General features: G+C 43.2%; 2 protein-coding genes across 2 annotated transcripts; one reads left to right on the top strand and one right to left on the bottom strand.

Annotated features, from left to right (window-relative positions):
- On the top strand, nt 1,480-3,122 carry LOC8082719. The gene is made up of 2 exons (XM_002454632.2): nt 1,480-1,643; nt 2,303-3,122. The coding sequence occupies exons 1-2, from the start codon at nt 1,537-1,539 to the stop codon at nt 2,913-2,915; spliced, it is 720 nt and encodes a 239-aa protein (XP_002454677.1). The 5' UTR covers nt 1,480-1,536; the 3' UTR covers nt 2,916-3,122.
- LOC8081961 lies at nt 7,466-9,657 on the bottom strand. Its single transcript, XM_002452909.2, has 3 exons — nt 9,522-9,657; nt 9,298-9,401; nt 7,466-9,111 (listed from the first exon to the last, which is right to left on the bottom strand). The coding sequence occupies exon 3, from the start codon at nt 9,104-9,106 to the stop codon at nt 7,781-7,783; it is 1,326 nt and encodes a 441-aa protein (XP_002452954.1). The 5' UTR covers nt 9,107-9,111; nt 9,298-9,401; nt 9,522-9,657; the 3' UTR covers nt 7,466-7,780.

Below are 13,137 nucleotides of genomic sequence, written 5' to 3'. Positions count from 1 at the left end.
TGGCCCCATCTTAAGCAATCAATTGAGCTGCGAACCACTCTTGGGTGGGGTGAAGGAGGACGGCGCCGGCTCAGCTCGTTGCCCGAAGAGCTCGGGAGGGCTATTGGAGCTTGAACATTGGGAAAAACAGAGGGAACAGAGGGCTGTCCCAGCTTTAAATTTAAATCCAAAATGAAACTTGGAGACGAAGAAACGTTTATCTGAGGTTGAGGAACAGATTGACGAACAGAGATTCCAGAAAGGCCATTCTGAAGCTGATCCTCCGAAGAGCAATCCAAGATAGAACCAGAGCAAGTCCTTTGCTTCCAATCATCAAGTTGAAAATCCCGCTGACTATGATTCCAGCTGAGCCTGTCAAAAACTGAACGTTTGGGGAACTGCAGACACTTAAAAACGGATTTGCGGGCGGACGAATTCAAAACTCTTGAGCGAGAGGCAGTTTTGAGAATCTTTGGGGGAAACTGAATACGCTCAAAAACTGATCTTCTAGGGGGGAGCTTCTGATTAACGATCGAACAAGGAGCTTTGTCCCCAGCCAGAATGGAATTGTCCTCAGCGGCCACAACTGAACCAGGAGCCCTGAATCCAACAGGAATGGCATTGGCCCCAGTGACCACGGACGCAAAAGTTCGCTTACTGCTGACTTCCTTCCAGGGGAAAACTGGCAAACAGTTGGTGTGCGCACGGGCGAAAGATAGACCAGACTCATTGAAGAGCTGAAAGAAGAGCTCAAATTCCAGACATTTGAAGGAGCGAAACTTGTAAATTTCAAACCCAACCTTCTTGCTGGAGACAGAGAAGTGATATATTCTATCCTCAATCAAACAAACACCAAAGTCATCAGCTGAACCCCCCAGGATATCACTGAGGATTTTAGCAACCAGAGAAACATCAAGACGAAAGCGACATCTTCCAAGAGCCACAAGCAGGGAAAAAGCTTCTGAGCAAGCAGGGGAGGCGCAAACGGGTTTGCCAAACTCACTTAGAATGAAAGCAGAGAAATGAAGACCCTGAGCCGTTTCGGAGAGGGGCCGAAGCCCAGCGGAGGACGACGACATCGAGGAAAGAGGGGGGGAGGGGAGGAAGAGGGGACTCGCCTCACTGGCAGGATGGCGACGAAGAGGGCGGCCCCCTCGCCGGGGAGGGAGAGGGCGACACCATGGCTTATGTTTCCTTTTGATGATTTTAGCGCTATTGTACTGTACGTGTTGCGATTAACATAGATTAATATAAAGGCTAAAATAAAAACTTAATCTGATGAAATGCAGATCTCATTTTCATGTGCCCCTTCTGTTGGCCTTTTTTATGTTCTTGTTCCTAGGATAATCTTGTTCCTAGGACTAACACAGTTCGCGGGACCTTTGAAAGCCCAACTGTCAGCACTTGGGCAGTTGGGCTTGGTATTGGGCCCAAACTATCATCAGCATCCTAAAAGGCCCAAAGAAACGAGGAGAAGCAGAAAACAGAGGAAGCGAGAAACCTTACCCGTCCACCACTCTCATAGCGAAGAGCCGAAGACCATATCCTTCCACTGCTATGGCGGCGGCGGCGACCTCTCCGGCGAGGGCTTCGTGGCGTCCTGCGGTTCCCGCGACCTCCGCATCGGCATCAGGTGTCTGCTTCCGTGTTGGAGCGAAGCGCTTGTGAGGCCCCTCCTCTGAACTCCGTGTTGCGTTATTTGGCAGGATGTTCTTTACTTGAGCGCTCGAGCGGTAATTCACCGAAATTAGGTTCTGCTTGCTTTCCGCGTATCTGCATTAGACGTTTGGGGGCAAATTTGGGACCTCGGCTTTGATTAATTTGATGTGTGCCTCTTGTATTGACTAGACATGCTTAAGCCTATCATTAAGGGTTTGAGTTCTCCCTCCAGTCACATCATCACAAATTCACAATAAGGAAATGCAGCATCAGAGACATACTAGTAGTAGTTTATGCAAACCAATAGAAGATGTCTTCTTCTTTTTACAAATTTTCCAATGAATAATGTAACCTCTGTTCTGGCTTGGCTTGGTCTTCCTAGCGATTTTTACTTGTTTAGGCGTTTACCTTTTACTCTTCTTATTGGGTGGCTTGAGAAGATGATCTGAATCAAAACAAATTTGCCTATTTCTCGTCTTCGTCTCTTCTTAGTCTTCATCAGTGCAGGTGCAGAAGTTCAATCTAGCGTATGTGCACTCACGTCATCGGTTTCATATAAAATCTTGTTGTTTTGCATCGATTTTCATTCCCTTTGGAAATGTGAAAATACAGCCATTGTTAACGTGCTGACAACCTGCTGCTGTAACATTTCCTCGTCGTCCAGCAACGCACGACTCCAGACGGCAAGCAGCTGTGGGCACCGACTCACCAGGCTCACAGCCGCTCACGTCAAGAGCGGGGAAGCCGAAGGGCGTCCAAGCACGGAGGAGAGCGCGGCCAGCGGCGGCGCCCCCGACGAGGACTCCCTGCGACGCGAGCTCCAGACCGCGATCCAGGGCGAGGACTACGCGCGCGCCGCGGCGCTGCGGGACGAGCTCCGCGTGCTGCAGGAGGACGGGCGGTCCGCGGTGCTGGCGGCGAACGCGCGGTTCTACGCCGCGTTCAAGGACGGCGACCTGGTGGCGATGCACCGGGCCTGGGCCAAGGGCGACCACGTCTACGTGGTGCACCCGTCGGCGGGGCGGATCTCCGGGTACGAGATGGTGATGCAGAGCTGGGAGATGGTGTGCGACGCCGGCTACGAGTTCCCGCTGCAGATCGACCTGCGGGACGTGGCGGTGCGCGTGCGCGGCGGCGTCGGCTACGTCACCTGCCTGGAGATGGTCAGGACCAAGGGGAGCACCAGCTGGGGGAAGCAGCTGGCCACCAATGTGTTCGAGAAGGTGGATGGCGAGTGGCTCATGTGCGTCCACCATGCCTCGCACTTCGATGAGTGACACTGAATTGCGCTTCGATCGATCGATCGATGAGTGAATAATTTTCATCGGCAGTGAGGTAGTTATATAGTACAGAAACAAGATGATTCAGATTTGAAAATTGTTGTGATCCCTGCACTGCACTCTGTTGGTTCTGCTCGGGAGAAAAAAAAAGGACTCAAAATGATTCAAACACCAGTTTATGTCTAGTTGCATATTCCTGTTACCGATCTACTCAGAGGAACTCGAATTGGTAGCTATAGTTCTTAGGAATCGGATTCTCAGACGGTGGGCACACTCTTTTTCTGCCGCCAGCGGCATAGAACGCCCGGTCAGTTGAGTTGGAACATCCAAGACGAAAAAGCAAAGCAAGCGTTCTCGGTCCCCCTCTATTACGTACATTACATGGGCTTGGTGTCTCGCCCAATGTCAAAGCCCATTCCTGCCTGATGAGTGGCGTGTTGGGCTTAGGGGCTTGGTGCCTCGCCCAATGTCAAGCCCATTCCAGCCTGGTGAGTCGCGTGTTGGCCTTCTTGAGTTGACGCCCCTTCTCCCGCCGTTCCGAGTCGACCTGACTAAATCGCGAAAGCGAACGATCCGACAGCGGGTGCAATTTTTATTTTAGGAATAAATAAATCCCACCACTTTCTCTATTCGGTAAACTGTTGCACGTGCAGGCGTGTTGATCTCGTTTTTCTTTTCACGTGCGTTACACGAACCTATCGTTATGTTTTCTCCCGCGCATAACTTACACAAACTAAGTCACACAACATAACTTCAAAAGAATAAGTTAAGCGTGCTAAGTTATAGAACATTTTGTTTAGGTTTCATCATCATTTTCTTTTCATTTGAGAAACTAATCATTCATAACTCTATACATTATGTTAATAAACTAAGTTAATCATACATAACTCTATACAATAAGTTAATCAAATATGTTAGGATACATACACATAAAAGTACATATAACTCAAACAATAAGTTAACCAAAAAAGTTACATAGCATACACATGAAAAAATAGGTTACATACATAACTATATACAATAAGTTAATCAAATAAGTAGACAGTATACAAATGAAAACACAAGTTAGATACATAATTTTGTATAATAGGTTAATCAAATAACTTAGATAGCATACATATGAAAAAGACAGATTACATACATAACTTTGTATAATATAAGTTAATCAACTAAGTTATATAGCATACACACACAACAAAAGTTAGATACATATAACTCTGTATAATAAGTTAATCAAATAGTTTGATAGCATACACATAAAAACACAAGTTAGATATATAACTTTGTATAATAAGTTAATTAACTAAATTAGGTAGCATACATATGAAAAAACAGGTTATATACATAACTTTATACAATTTATGATCATAAGATTAAGTAAAATAGGAAGAAGAAAAGGTGAAAGAAGGGATCAAAATCGTGCAAATAAAATTAAATTAGTTAACATATAAAAGAATAAAATATAAAGAAAAAAAAGAAAATATATAAAAAAGATAAAGATGAATGCACTTTGTGGTAGCAAATGTTCGGTGGAGGAATAAATATGACGCACCTACAACAGCACACGTCCGTCTTGGAATCGTTCGCTCAAACGGAAAGGAGTGAACGCTCGCGGGAATGGATTTGTGGTTCCGAGTTCCTTTCCGCATAATCAGCTGATGCTGAACCTTCCTTCGTCAGTACCTGGGGAGGCTTGTGTGTGAGTCTGACAATTCCGCATGTAGTTCTCGTTTACAGTATTGGTGCCTATGCCTTGTACACGTTTGTGGTGCCTGCCTGACTATTCGGTTGAACTTATCAGCCGAATCTGCTGCCTTAGTAGTGTTTTTCTCTCACAACAAATTAGCGAATAGTACTTTTTGCCATGGCATACCATGCCAGCCCAATCCCTCAGAGTTCCACGGTGCCAGTCTTTACTGTTCCGGTATGATAAACCTTGCGATGGTAATAAAATTCAGGTTTCCAGCTGTGGAAAAAAAACCGAAAAACCCTGCAAAGCGTAACTTCTCCGAGCCGGAGCCCAGGCTGAAAAACTGCGCCTATGTTTGCTCAATATATCCACCTATGTTATCGTTCTATGATTATTCTTGGACAAACAACTGTCCTACATATGATTTCTAAAGGCTCTCACAGTTGAACACGCAAGATATTTCCAAGTGTTTTATAGTTGTCTAGTTGTTAATAATTGTATTAGCCTGCATTGGTCAATAACCTCTGCAGAGGGCATGTAGTAAAACAGTTTTGAACTCTGTATACTTATGTTTCACCCTTCTGTAATGCAGCGTGCTGGTCGTTTTTTACTAGCACTTTCTGAAATTATTTTGAAGAGGGGATGGGCTGAACCTTTGCAAGTTGTTTGACAAACAAATGTGGAGTGTCCAAACTCCCTTGCAGCACTTTATTAGAATTCCAATGGAGATCCTGATGAAACTACACAAAAAAGGACTTGGCTTGGCAGAGATACTGTAATCTGTCATCAAGGAAATTGGTGAAGTGATCCGACATCCCAAGATGGGTAAGTGGAGCCACCAGTTATCGATGTTGATCCTGTGAGCCCAATGTCCAACCCATTACTCTCGTACAGTTTTGGTGTTTTCTGTAGACCATGACACCTGACGTCCAGCGGAGTAACATGGTGGATATGTGGTTCTTCACCATGAATATTTCATGGCATATATTGACCATATATCTTTGGGTCATTTGTGCATTCTGGACCTTGCGTTGTATTCATAACCTTTGTGTTTCTTGAAACTTTAGTTTTCAATGATTTTTGGATGGTCATTGACCTAGCTAAGGCCATAAGCTTTCCTTATAAATAATTTAGCACCGACAAATGAAAAATAGAGTAATTGACCAAACTGCTATTATACTTCCGGGCTTGGTTCAGATAAGCGTGAGACTCAAGATGGCAATGGGGACCCGACCCCCAATTCCCCGTGGGGAATTCCCCTATTAGGGGACGGGGATGGGACTAAAATCATCCCCACGGGGGACTTAACGGTGAAGAAACTGTCCTCATCGGGTCTGACGGGGTCGGGTATGGTAGAGTGTTCCCCGTCCCCGATTCTCCAAATGTATCTCAAATATCAAGTCCATTCAGCCCATCAAAGCCCACATCAAAAGCGCATATATATATATATAAGCCGTAGAAACCTAGCTGCTCCCATCCTCTCCTCCCCAGTCTCACCCGCCGCCGCATTGTTTATCAGCGCTCAAGTGGTCTCACGCCGCCGCACGCAACGCTCACTTCTCTGTGCTTATGCTCCGCTTGCGGTCCCGCAGTCCCGCTGCAGCGATGCAGCCTTGCACTGCGTGCTCCCTCAAGCTCCATCCAGTAGGCTCCAGAAACCAAATCGAAATCTGCCTCCTGGAACAAGCGATGAAGCTGTGCTGTTACTGCCTTTTGTCTGAAGTTGTAGCTCGGCTGCCGGAGTCATGCACATGGCCGGGCACACGCCCAGTTTCATGTGTGATTGAGAGAGCCAAGAAGCTTACCACCACAAATTCATGCCTGTATTGTTTATTTATCTTTTGTATTTTTTTTATTCTTGAGATGTGAACTAGCAATGTCTCTTAGCAATCAGCAGGTAAGAAACGTTACTTGCTTAATTGATGCCTATTTCGAAGCCACAAATTTGTCTTTTGTATGTCACTTCTCTGTATTTTGTAACGGAGATATCAGGGATGGAAATCCCGTGGGGAATTTATCCCCGTGCGGAGACGGGGATGGGGAGAAATGTTCCCCCGATGACATTAACGGGGACGGGGATGGGGAGTTTTTTCCCCCACGGGGACGGGGATGGGAAGGTGTTCCCCGACGGAGAATTACCCGTTGACATCCTTAAGCGTGACCTTCACAACTTGGCAGCATCTGTGCCACAGAAAAGGCATCATCAACCCATGTTGTGACAAAGATCCATGAGTGGGCTGATCCAACGGGAGCCGAGCAGGCTGGTCAGCACACACTGATTGTTTTTATATTGAGGCATAATCACATCACAGGCCAGTCCAACAAAAACAGGCACGCGGCGCGTGGTTTCTAATATACTACATAGGAAACCTCACCAGAAACATACTTCAATGGTGACAGAACATGCCACGTGTGCTAGACAAATCTGACCAAAAATAGGGCCTTGTTTAGTTTCGAAAATTTTTGGAAAATTGACACTATAGCATTTTCGTTTGTATTTGACAAATATTGTCCAATTATGGACTAACTAGGCTCAAAAGATTCGTCTCGTCAATTCCGACCAAACTGTACAATTAGTTTTTATTTTTATCTATATATATTTAATACTTCATGCATGCGTCTTTTATTCCGACCAAACTGTGCAATTAGTTTTTATTTTTATCTATATTTAATACTTCATGCATGCGTCTAAAGATTCGATGTGACGGGAATTGTGAAAAAATTTACAAAATTTTCTGGGAACTAAACAAGGCCTAGGAAAATGCATAGCTTTTTTGGTGAAGTATGTCCAATCATAGAGGCATAGAGCATATATGAAATAAAACACTAATCACATACCAATCACATACGGACAAAATTAAGGTAACTTATAATCTACTACCATTGTAGAAGATTATCAGGACATAAATGGACAACACATGTAGACTTTCACATGTCAAATCCTGGAATTACAAAAACATGTTGACTAGTCTCTGAGACTCAATCCCAACGTCATTGATACACAAATAGGGTTACTGAGCCCCTAAACAGTGGATAAGACAGAACAGAAGTCCAACTTAACGGCGTTAATAATACAAGCATACCTCCTGGTCTACTATGATGATACTAGTGATATTAGTTAAGAGCCAAATGAGCCAACCTTTCTTCAAAGCAAAGCAAGTCCCAAAATAATTCAGAACACTGACTCGATGACAGTACCGTTGGCAGATACGTGACATCTCGACTTATGCTTGACCATCCGGAGTTTCCTTTTGCCACCGTTGCCATTGCCACGGCCACTGCCACCGTTGCAAATGCTGGTTGAATTGCCATTGCTGCTTGCATTGCCATTGCCATTCCCATTCCCATTGCTGCCATTGGCACTGCCATCCCCTTTGCTGTCATTGGCACTGCCATCCCCATTGCGCACATAGACGCGTGGCAACACCTCCACACCAGTTAAGACACCAAATGACCGGTTAGTAACTTCATCATCAGTGTAGTAGCCATTGCTAACAGTTACCGTAGTATGGAAGAACCTTGCAATGCAGAACTTGCCCGAACCCAGGCTGACAAACTGTGGCTCCTGCGATTCCTGCCAGTCCTCCGGGCGCTCAAATTCCTTCCAAGTGCCCACTAGCCGCGGCCGGGAATCCAGGTTGGAGAGGTCTACAGCAGACAGCTGATCCTTGGCAGAGAAACCGAACCACAGATCGAGCTCCGGCACATATTCGATCTTGCCGTGCAAGGGCAGCATCCACCTGCCGACTTGGCTCCATTTGTGGGTCGCCGTGTCCATGCAGTAAGTTCCGGCGCTCTCCGCTGATATCAAGATCTGGGCGCCGCCGCCGACCACTGCGTAGGTGGTGATCTGTGGCCGGAACTTCATCCACGTGGGGTCACGGACATACGGCGGTGGCGGCAGTGGTTGGCACTTCCAGGACTTGAAGTGTGCCAGCTTACGCTTACCGTATACGTATGCCTCGAACTCATCACTTGGCTGGTCGTTGGGGCTCTGGTCATCGGAGGTTGGCTCCATACTGGGATAGCCCTCCATGACAAAGAGGGTGCCAACATCATCATCATCATCATCTTCAAAGCCATCACTGTTAGAGTCATCACTGGCGCTGGGGATGAAGATGGAGAAGGGCGTGTCTTTGGGTTTGTGGAGGCTGGGCATAGTCACCACGTGGCGCGTGTCGGCGTCGAAGAGGAAGGTGCGCCCAGACTGGTCCGCACAAAGCACCTTGTTTTCCCCGAGAGGGAAGCACTGGATCGCCCAACGGCCGTCGTGAGCTGAAGCTCGGAACGTGACGATCGGGCGGGGGAGCCGAATCCTCTCCATAGTTGACTCCGACGCCTCACTGGCGGCGGCAGCCGCCGATCCGTTTCCGTGTAATGGCGGTGGTGGTCCTGGGTTGAAGAATTGCTGGCGCGTTAGGTCGATGCGGCGCAACGTCCTGACGCCACGGATTTGGCTGTCCACGATCAGATTGAGAAACCGTCGCGAGAGAGTCATCCGTACTGAATTTCAACGGAAAAAGAAAATCATCAGGAAGAGAAGGGAAAATCAAGAAAAAATAAGTCATTACAAAATTTAGAGGAAAGATCATTAGGAAGGGGAGGGGGAAAACAAAGTTCTTTTCAAAGGCAATCTCCCCCCATCTGGGTACTACTCCTCGCAACTGATATTTTGAGGAAGGGCAGTACCTATCGCTGCCAGCACACAGCAACAAATCGTCGATTCCCGAGCCGACTGCACTTTCCTTCTTGTTCTGCCTTGCCACCGATCCACAAAGGGACTCCTCTTCGGCCTGAAGCAGTGGGCTCAAAAGCACGAGATGGGATCAGAGACAACAACGAGAAAGAGAAAGAAATCGGCTTTCCACCAAACAGGATAAGTAAATATGAAACAGATCTATAAGGTGCCAGACCTGGGGCGATCGGATGGAACAAGGAAGGGCAGGGCTCCCAGTAGCCGGACGCCGCGAGCAGGATGGCGGCGGCGGAGGAGCGAGTGAGATGGGGATGGAATTTTAGGTCTCGGGGAATCCGGTGATATACGGCTGTCGTCTGTCCATCGGGCCGTCGGCCGCTTGAGTGGGCCTGGGCCAAATAGATCAGAACAAAGTCTACATTTTTCTTCCCTAATTTTCACTAGTTTCTTTTTCTTGCCTCAACTTCAAAACCAGCCAAACCATCTCATTAACTTTTCAAACCATGTGTTTTATCACCGTGGAACGGTTTTGCTATAGTGGAGGTTCACTACAGCGACAGCGGTTTTGACTTTTCCTTTTTAATTTATTTCTGCTAATTTTTTAAAAATCATAGTAAATCATAGAAAAATTATAAAATAAAAAAATCTAATTTTGTTGGACTTCACATGAGTAGATTTCACGGTGAACATATAATTGGTATGATTTAGTACAAAGTTTTTCCTATGAAAGTTTTTAATTTATTTTGGCTAAAATATTAAAACATCATAATAAATTATAGCAGAATCATAAAATAAAAAATATAAATTTGTTAGACTCCACATGAGCATATCTACACAATTAATATATAATATAGTATGCTTTAGTATAAATTTTTATTGTAGCATTAGATCTATGCTTTTATGTAATTAATTAAAATAATTCATAGTTGCATCTTCTATAATTATTTTATTAGACTAAGGTATACCATATTATATGTTCACTGACTCACTATGTATATCTACTCATGTGGAGTCCAACAAAGTTAGATTTTCTATTTTATGATTTTTCTGTGATTTACTGTGATTTTTTAAAGATTCAACCAAATAAATAAAAAATAAAAGATAAAAACTTCATAACAAAAATTTTGTACTAAAGCATACCATGTTATATGTTTACTGCATAGATCTACTTTTGTGAAGTATAACAAAATTGGGTTTCTATTTTATGATTTTTCTACGATTTACTATGATTTTTCAAATATTCAACCAAAATATTTTTAAAAAGAAAGGGACAAAACCACCGTCGTTGTAGCAAAACCACCATTCACTATAGCAAAACCACCTTCGAAACCGTTTCAGGAAGGTAAAATGCACGGTTTAAAAAGTTGAGGAGGTGGTTTCCTCGATTTTAGAGTTGGAGGAAGAAAAATAGACTTTCGTAAAAGTTGAGGGATGAGAGGCAGATGTATATTATCTTCGCCTCGGTTAATGATTGCACCAAAAAATAATTTATAATATTTTTTATATAAATTCAGATGAAGACAAAATTTATATCAAAATTGTAGCTCTCAGCATTTTTAAGATTTGAAATTTAAAAAGGTTTGGTTGGTTAAAAATAGTTTGGGGTTTCCAATGTAAAGTCATTTAAAACACTATTACAAAAGCGTCCCAGTACAATCGTTTCGGATACTATTACAAGAGACTGTTGGTGAAGGGCAAAATTTAAAGTTATTATTTCTTCTATTAATTTGCTATAGCTATTAATTTAACAAGTAAACAAGCAAAGAAGCGAATGTGTCTCAAGGGTGCATTGTCATTTGCAACAAAGAAGCAAATGTGCTAGCAGACCTTGTTGTTTATAAATTACAGTGAATTGAATTAAGATATGATTTGTTGTTAGAACTGATTTTTTCATCAAAAGATTATACTATATATTTGTGAATATTGTGCTATCTAAAGATTTTTGTCATTGTCGTAAAATTGTTAGTGTTCATAGGTTGTGCAAGTATGCAGGAGTAATATTAGCACCAGTAAAAAAATATAATTTTGAAGCACAACTCCCCTTTCTTCGTTACATAAATTGGTATTTGTAAACATTATACTGTTGTTGCTTGACTACTTGTGAGAAAGAAGCTTTATAGCCTTTCTTAGCCCTTGGATGCATGTTGTATAGTAGAGATGAGGAGCTAAGTTACGTGGTGCCTTGAAGAAGCTAAGGCACTAAATCTGTGTCCAATTTTGATCCCTAATAACTCAGGAGAAAATATTAAACTTGTGTTCTACACATAACTATATGTCTATCTTTTTCTTTATTTGAGGGGAACGACATGTCTTTCCTAATACCACATACTCTGCACTCTAAACTCTGTTCTAATACTCCATTTACTAATAACAGATTTGGTTTGTGCTAATTTGGGCCCTGCTAAGTATTCCCATTTTGGGCCTACTCATTTTGCTATTAGCAACATCCCTGTTACCTCGATGACAAAATTACCTCGATGACAAAATAGGGACACCAGGAGAAGGACGCATTGCATTTACCAATGTAACAAACATACATACTCTAGGTACATCCATACACACGTAATGCCACCAGATATATATACAACATCATGTATAAAAATCACCATGTCAAGAGCTTACAGGAGAGGAAAGCAAGAGAGAGGAAAGGAATAAGAAACAACGTGAGTATCGTGCCACGATAAGGGCTCAAGAAACCAGCGTCGAAAGGGAGGAGAGGAATAAACGGCAGTGGGAGTACCATGCTCGGTGGATGGTAGAATCTACTTCCCTTACAAAGGCACCGGATCAGCCAGGTACTAGAAAAATTTGTTGTTTAGATATGTGTCTGCTATCAAATGGTTATGCATTTTTATTTTGTTCATTCACCATGCCCTAATTACTTATTAAAATTGGTGCAATAATATCTAGATACTAGCACAGTTGGAGGAGCGCAACCAACTTATCAGACACCTTCCTCAGCCGTTCTGCAAACATCGGCCGAAGGATGCATTTTCGCATCAAACATACATTTGTTTGACATCAATATGGCAGGATCAGAGGTCAGAGTAGGGCATCAATCAACATTTCAAACAGGGTGTTCTAGAATTTTTACTGGGCCATCTTCGGTTCAAAACAAAGAAAATCAAGACCCATGTGATTCTCTAATTGGTTGCATCAAAATGATAACTACATGAGAACAAGGCATCAAGTGTATGGGGATAGCGAATTCGAGCAATCTACTCAAATACTTTAGGTTCCAGGTGAACAACATTTAGTGACATTTCTTTTATACTAATTGTTTCATGATCTTATTATTTTTTCATTTTATCTCACCATAATTAACAAATTGCTCAATACAATCCAGTTCAACTACCAACAAACTATTGAGAAATAGAGATAAGTACATCAATATGAAAGACTCAAAAAACATAAATTATTGGATAGAGGCTTTGTTCAGTTGACAAAAATTTTGGATTTTAGGTACTATAGCACTTTCGTTTGTATTTGACAAATATTGTTCAATCATGGACTAACTAGGCTTAAAAGATTCATCTCACAGATTACAGATAAACTATATAATTAATTTTTGTTTTCATCTATATTTAATAGTCTATGCATGCATCGCAAAATTCGATATGATGGGCAATCTAAAATTTTTGGCAAATTTTTTTGGGAACTAAACAAGGCCAAAATACAGGGCTATGCAAGGGATAGGAGTATAAATGCACATGAGGCCATGGAACATACTCCAACCAGCACTGGCCAGCCCACAGGTTGTGTCATGGTCTTTTCCCTTGTACCAATCTGTAACACCCAAAATTTGATTTCGGATTAATAGGATTTAATTTGAT

The sequence above is a fragment of the Sorghum bicolor genome, chromosome 4 (assembly GCF_000003195.3).
Source record: "Sorghum bicolor cultivar BTx623 chromosome 4, Sorghum_bicolor_NCBIv3, whole genome shotgun sequence".
Lineage (NCBI taxonomy): Eukaryota > Viridiplantae > Streptophyta > Magnoliopsida > Poales > Poaceae > Sorghum > Sorghum bicolor.
The sequence above is the reverse complement of the archived record's forward strand: the minus strand, read 5'-3'. Positions and strand labels throughout refer to the sequence as shown.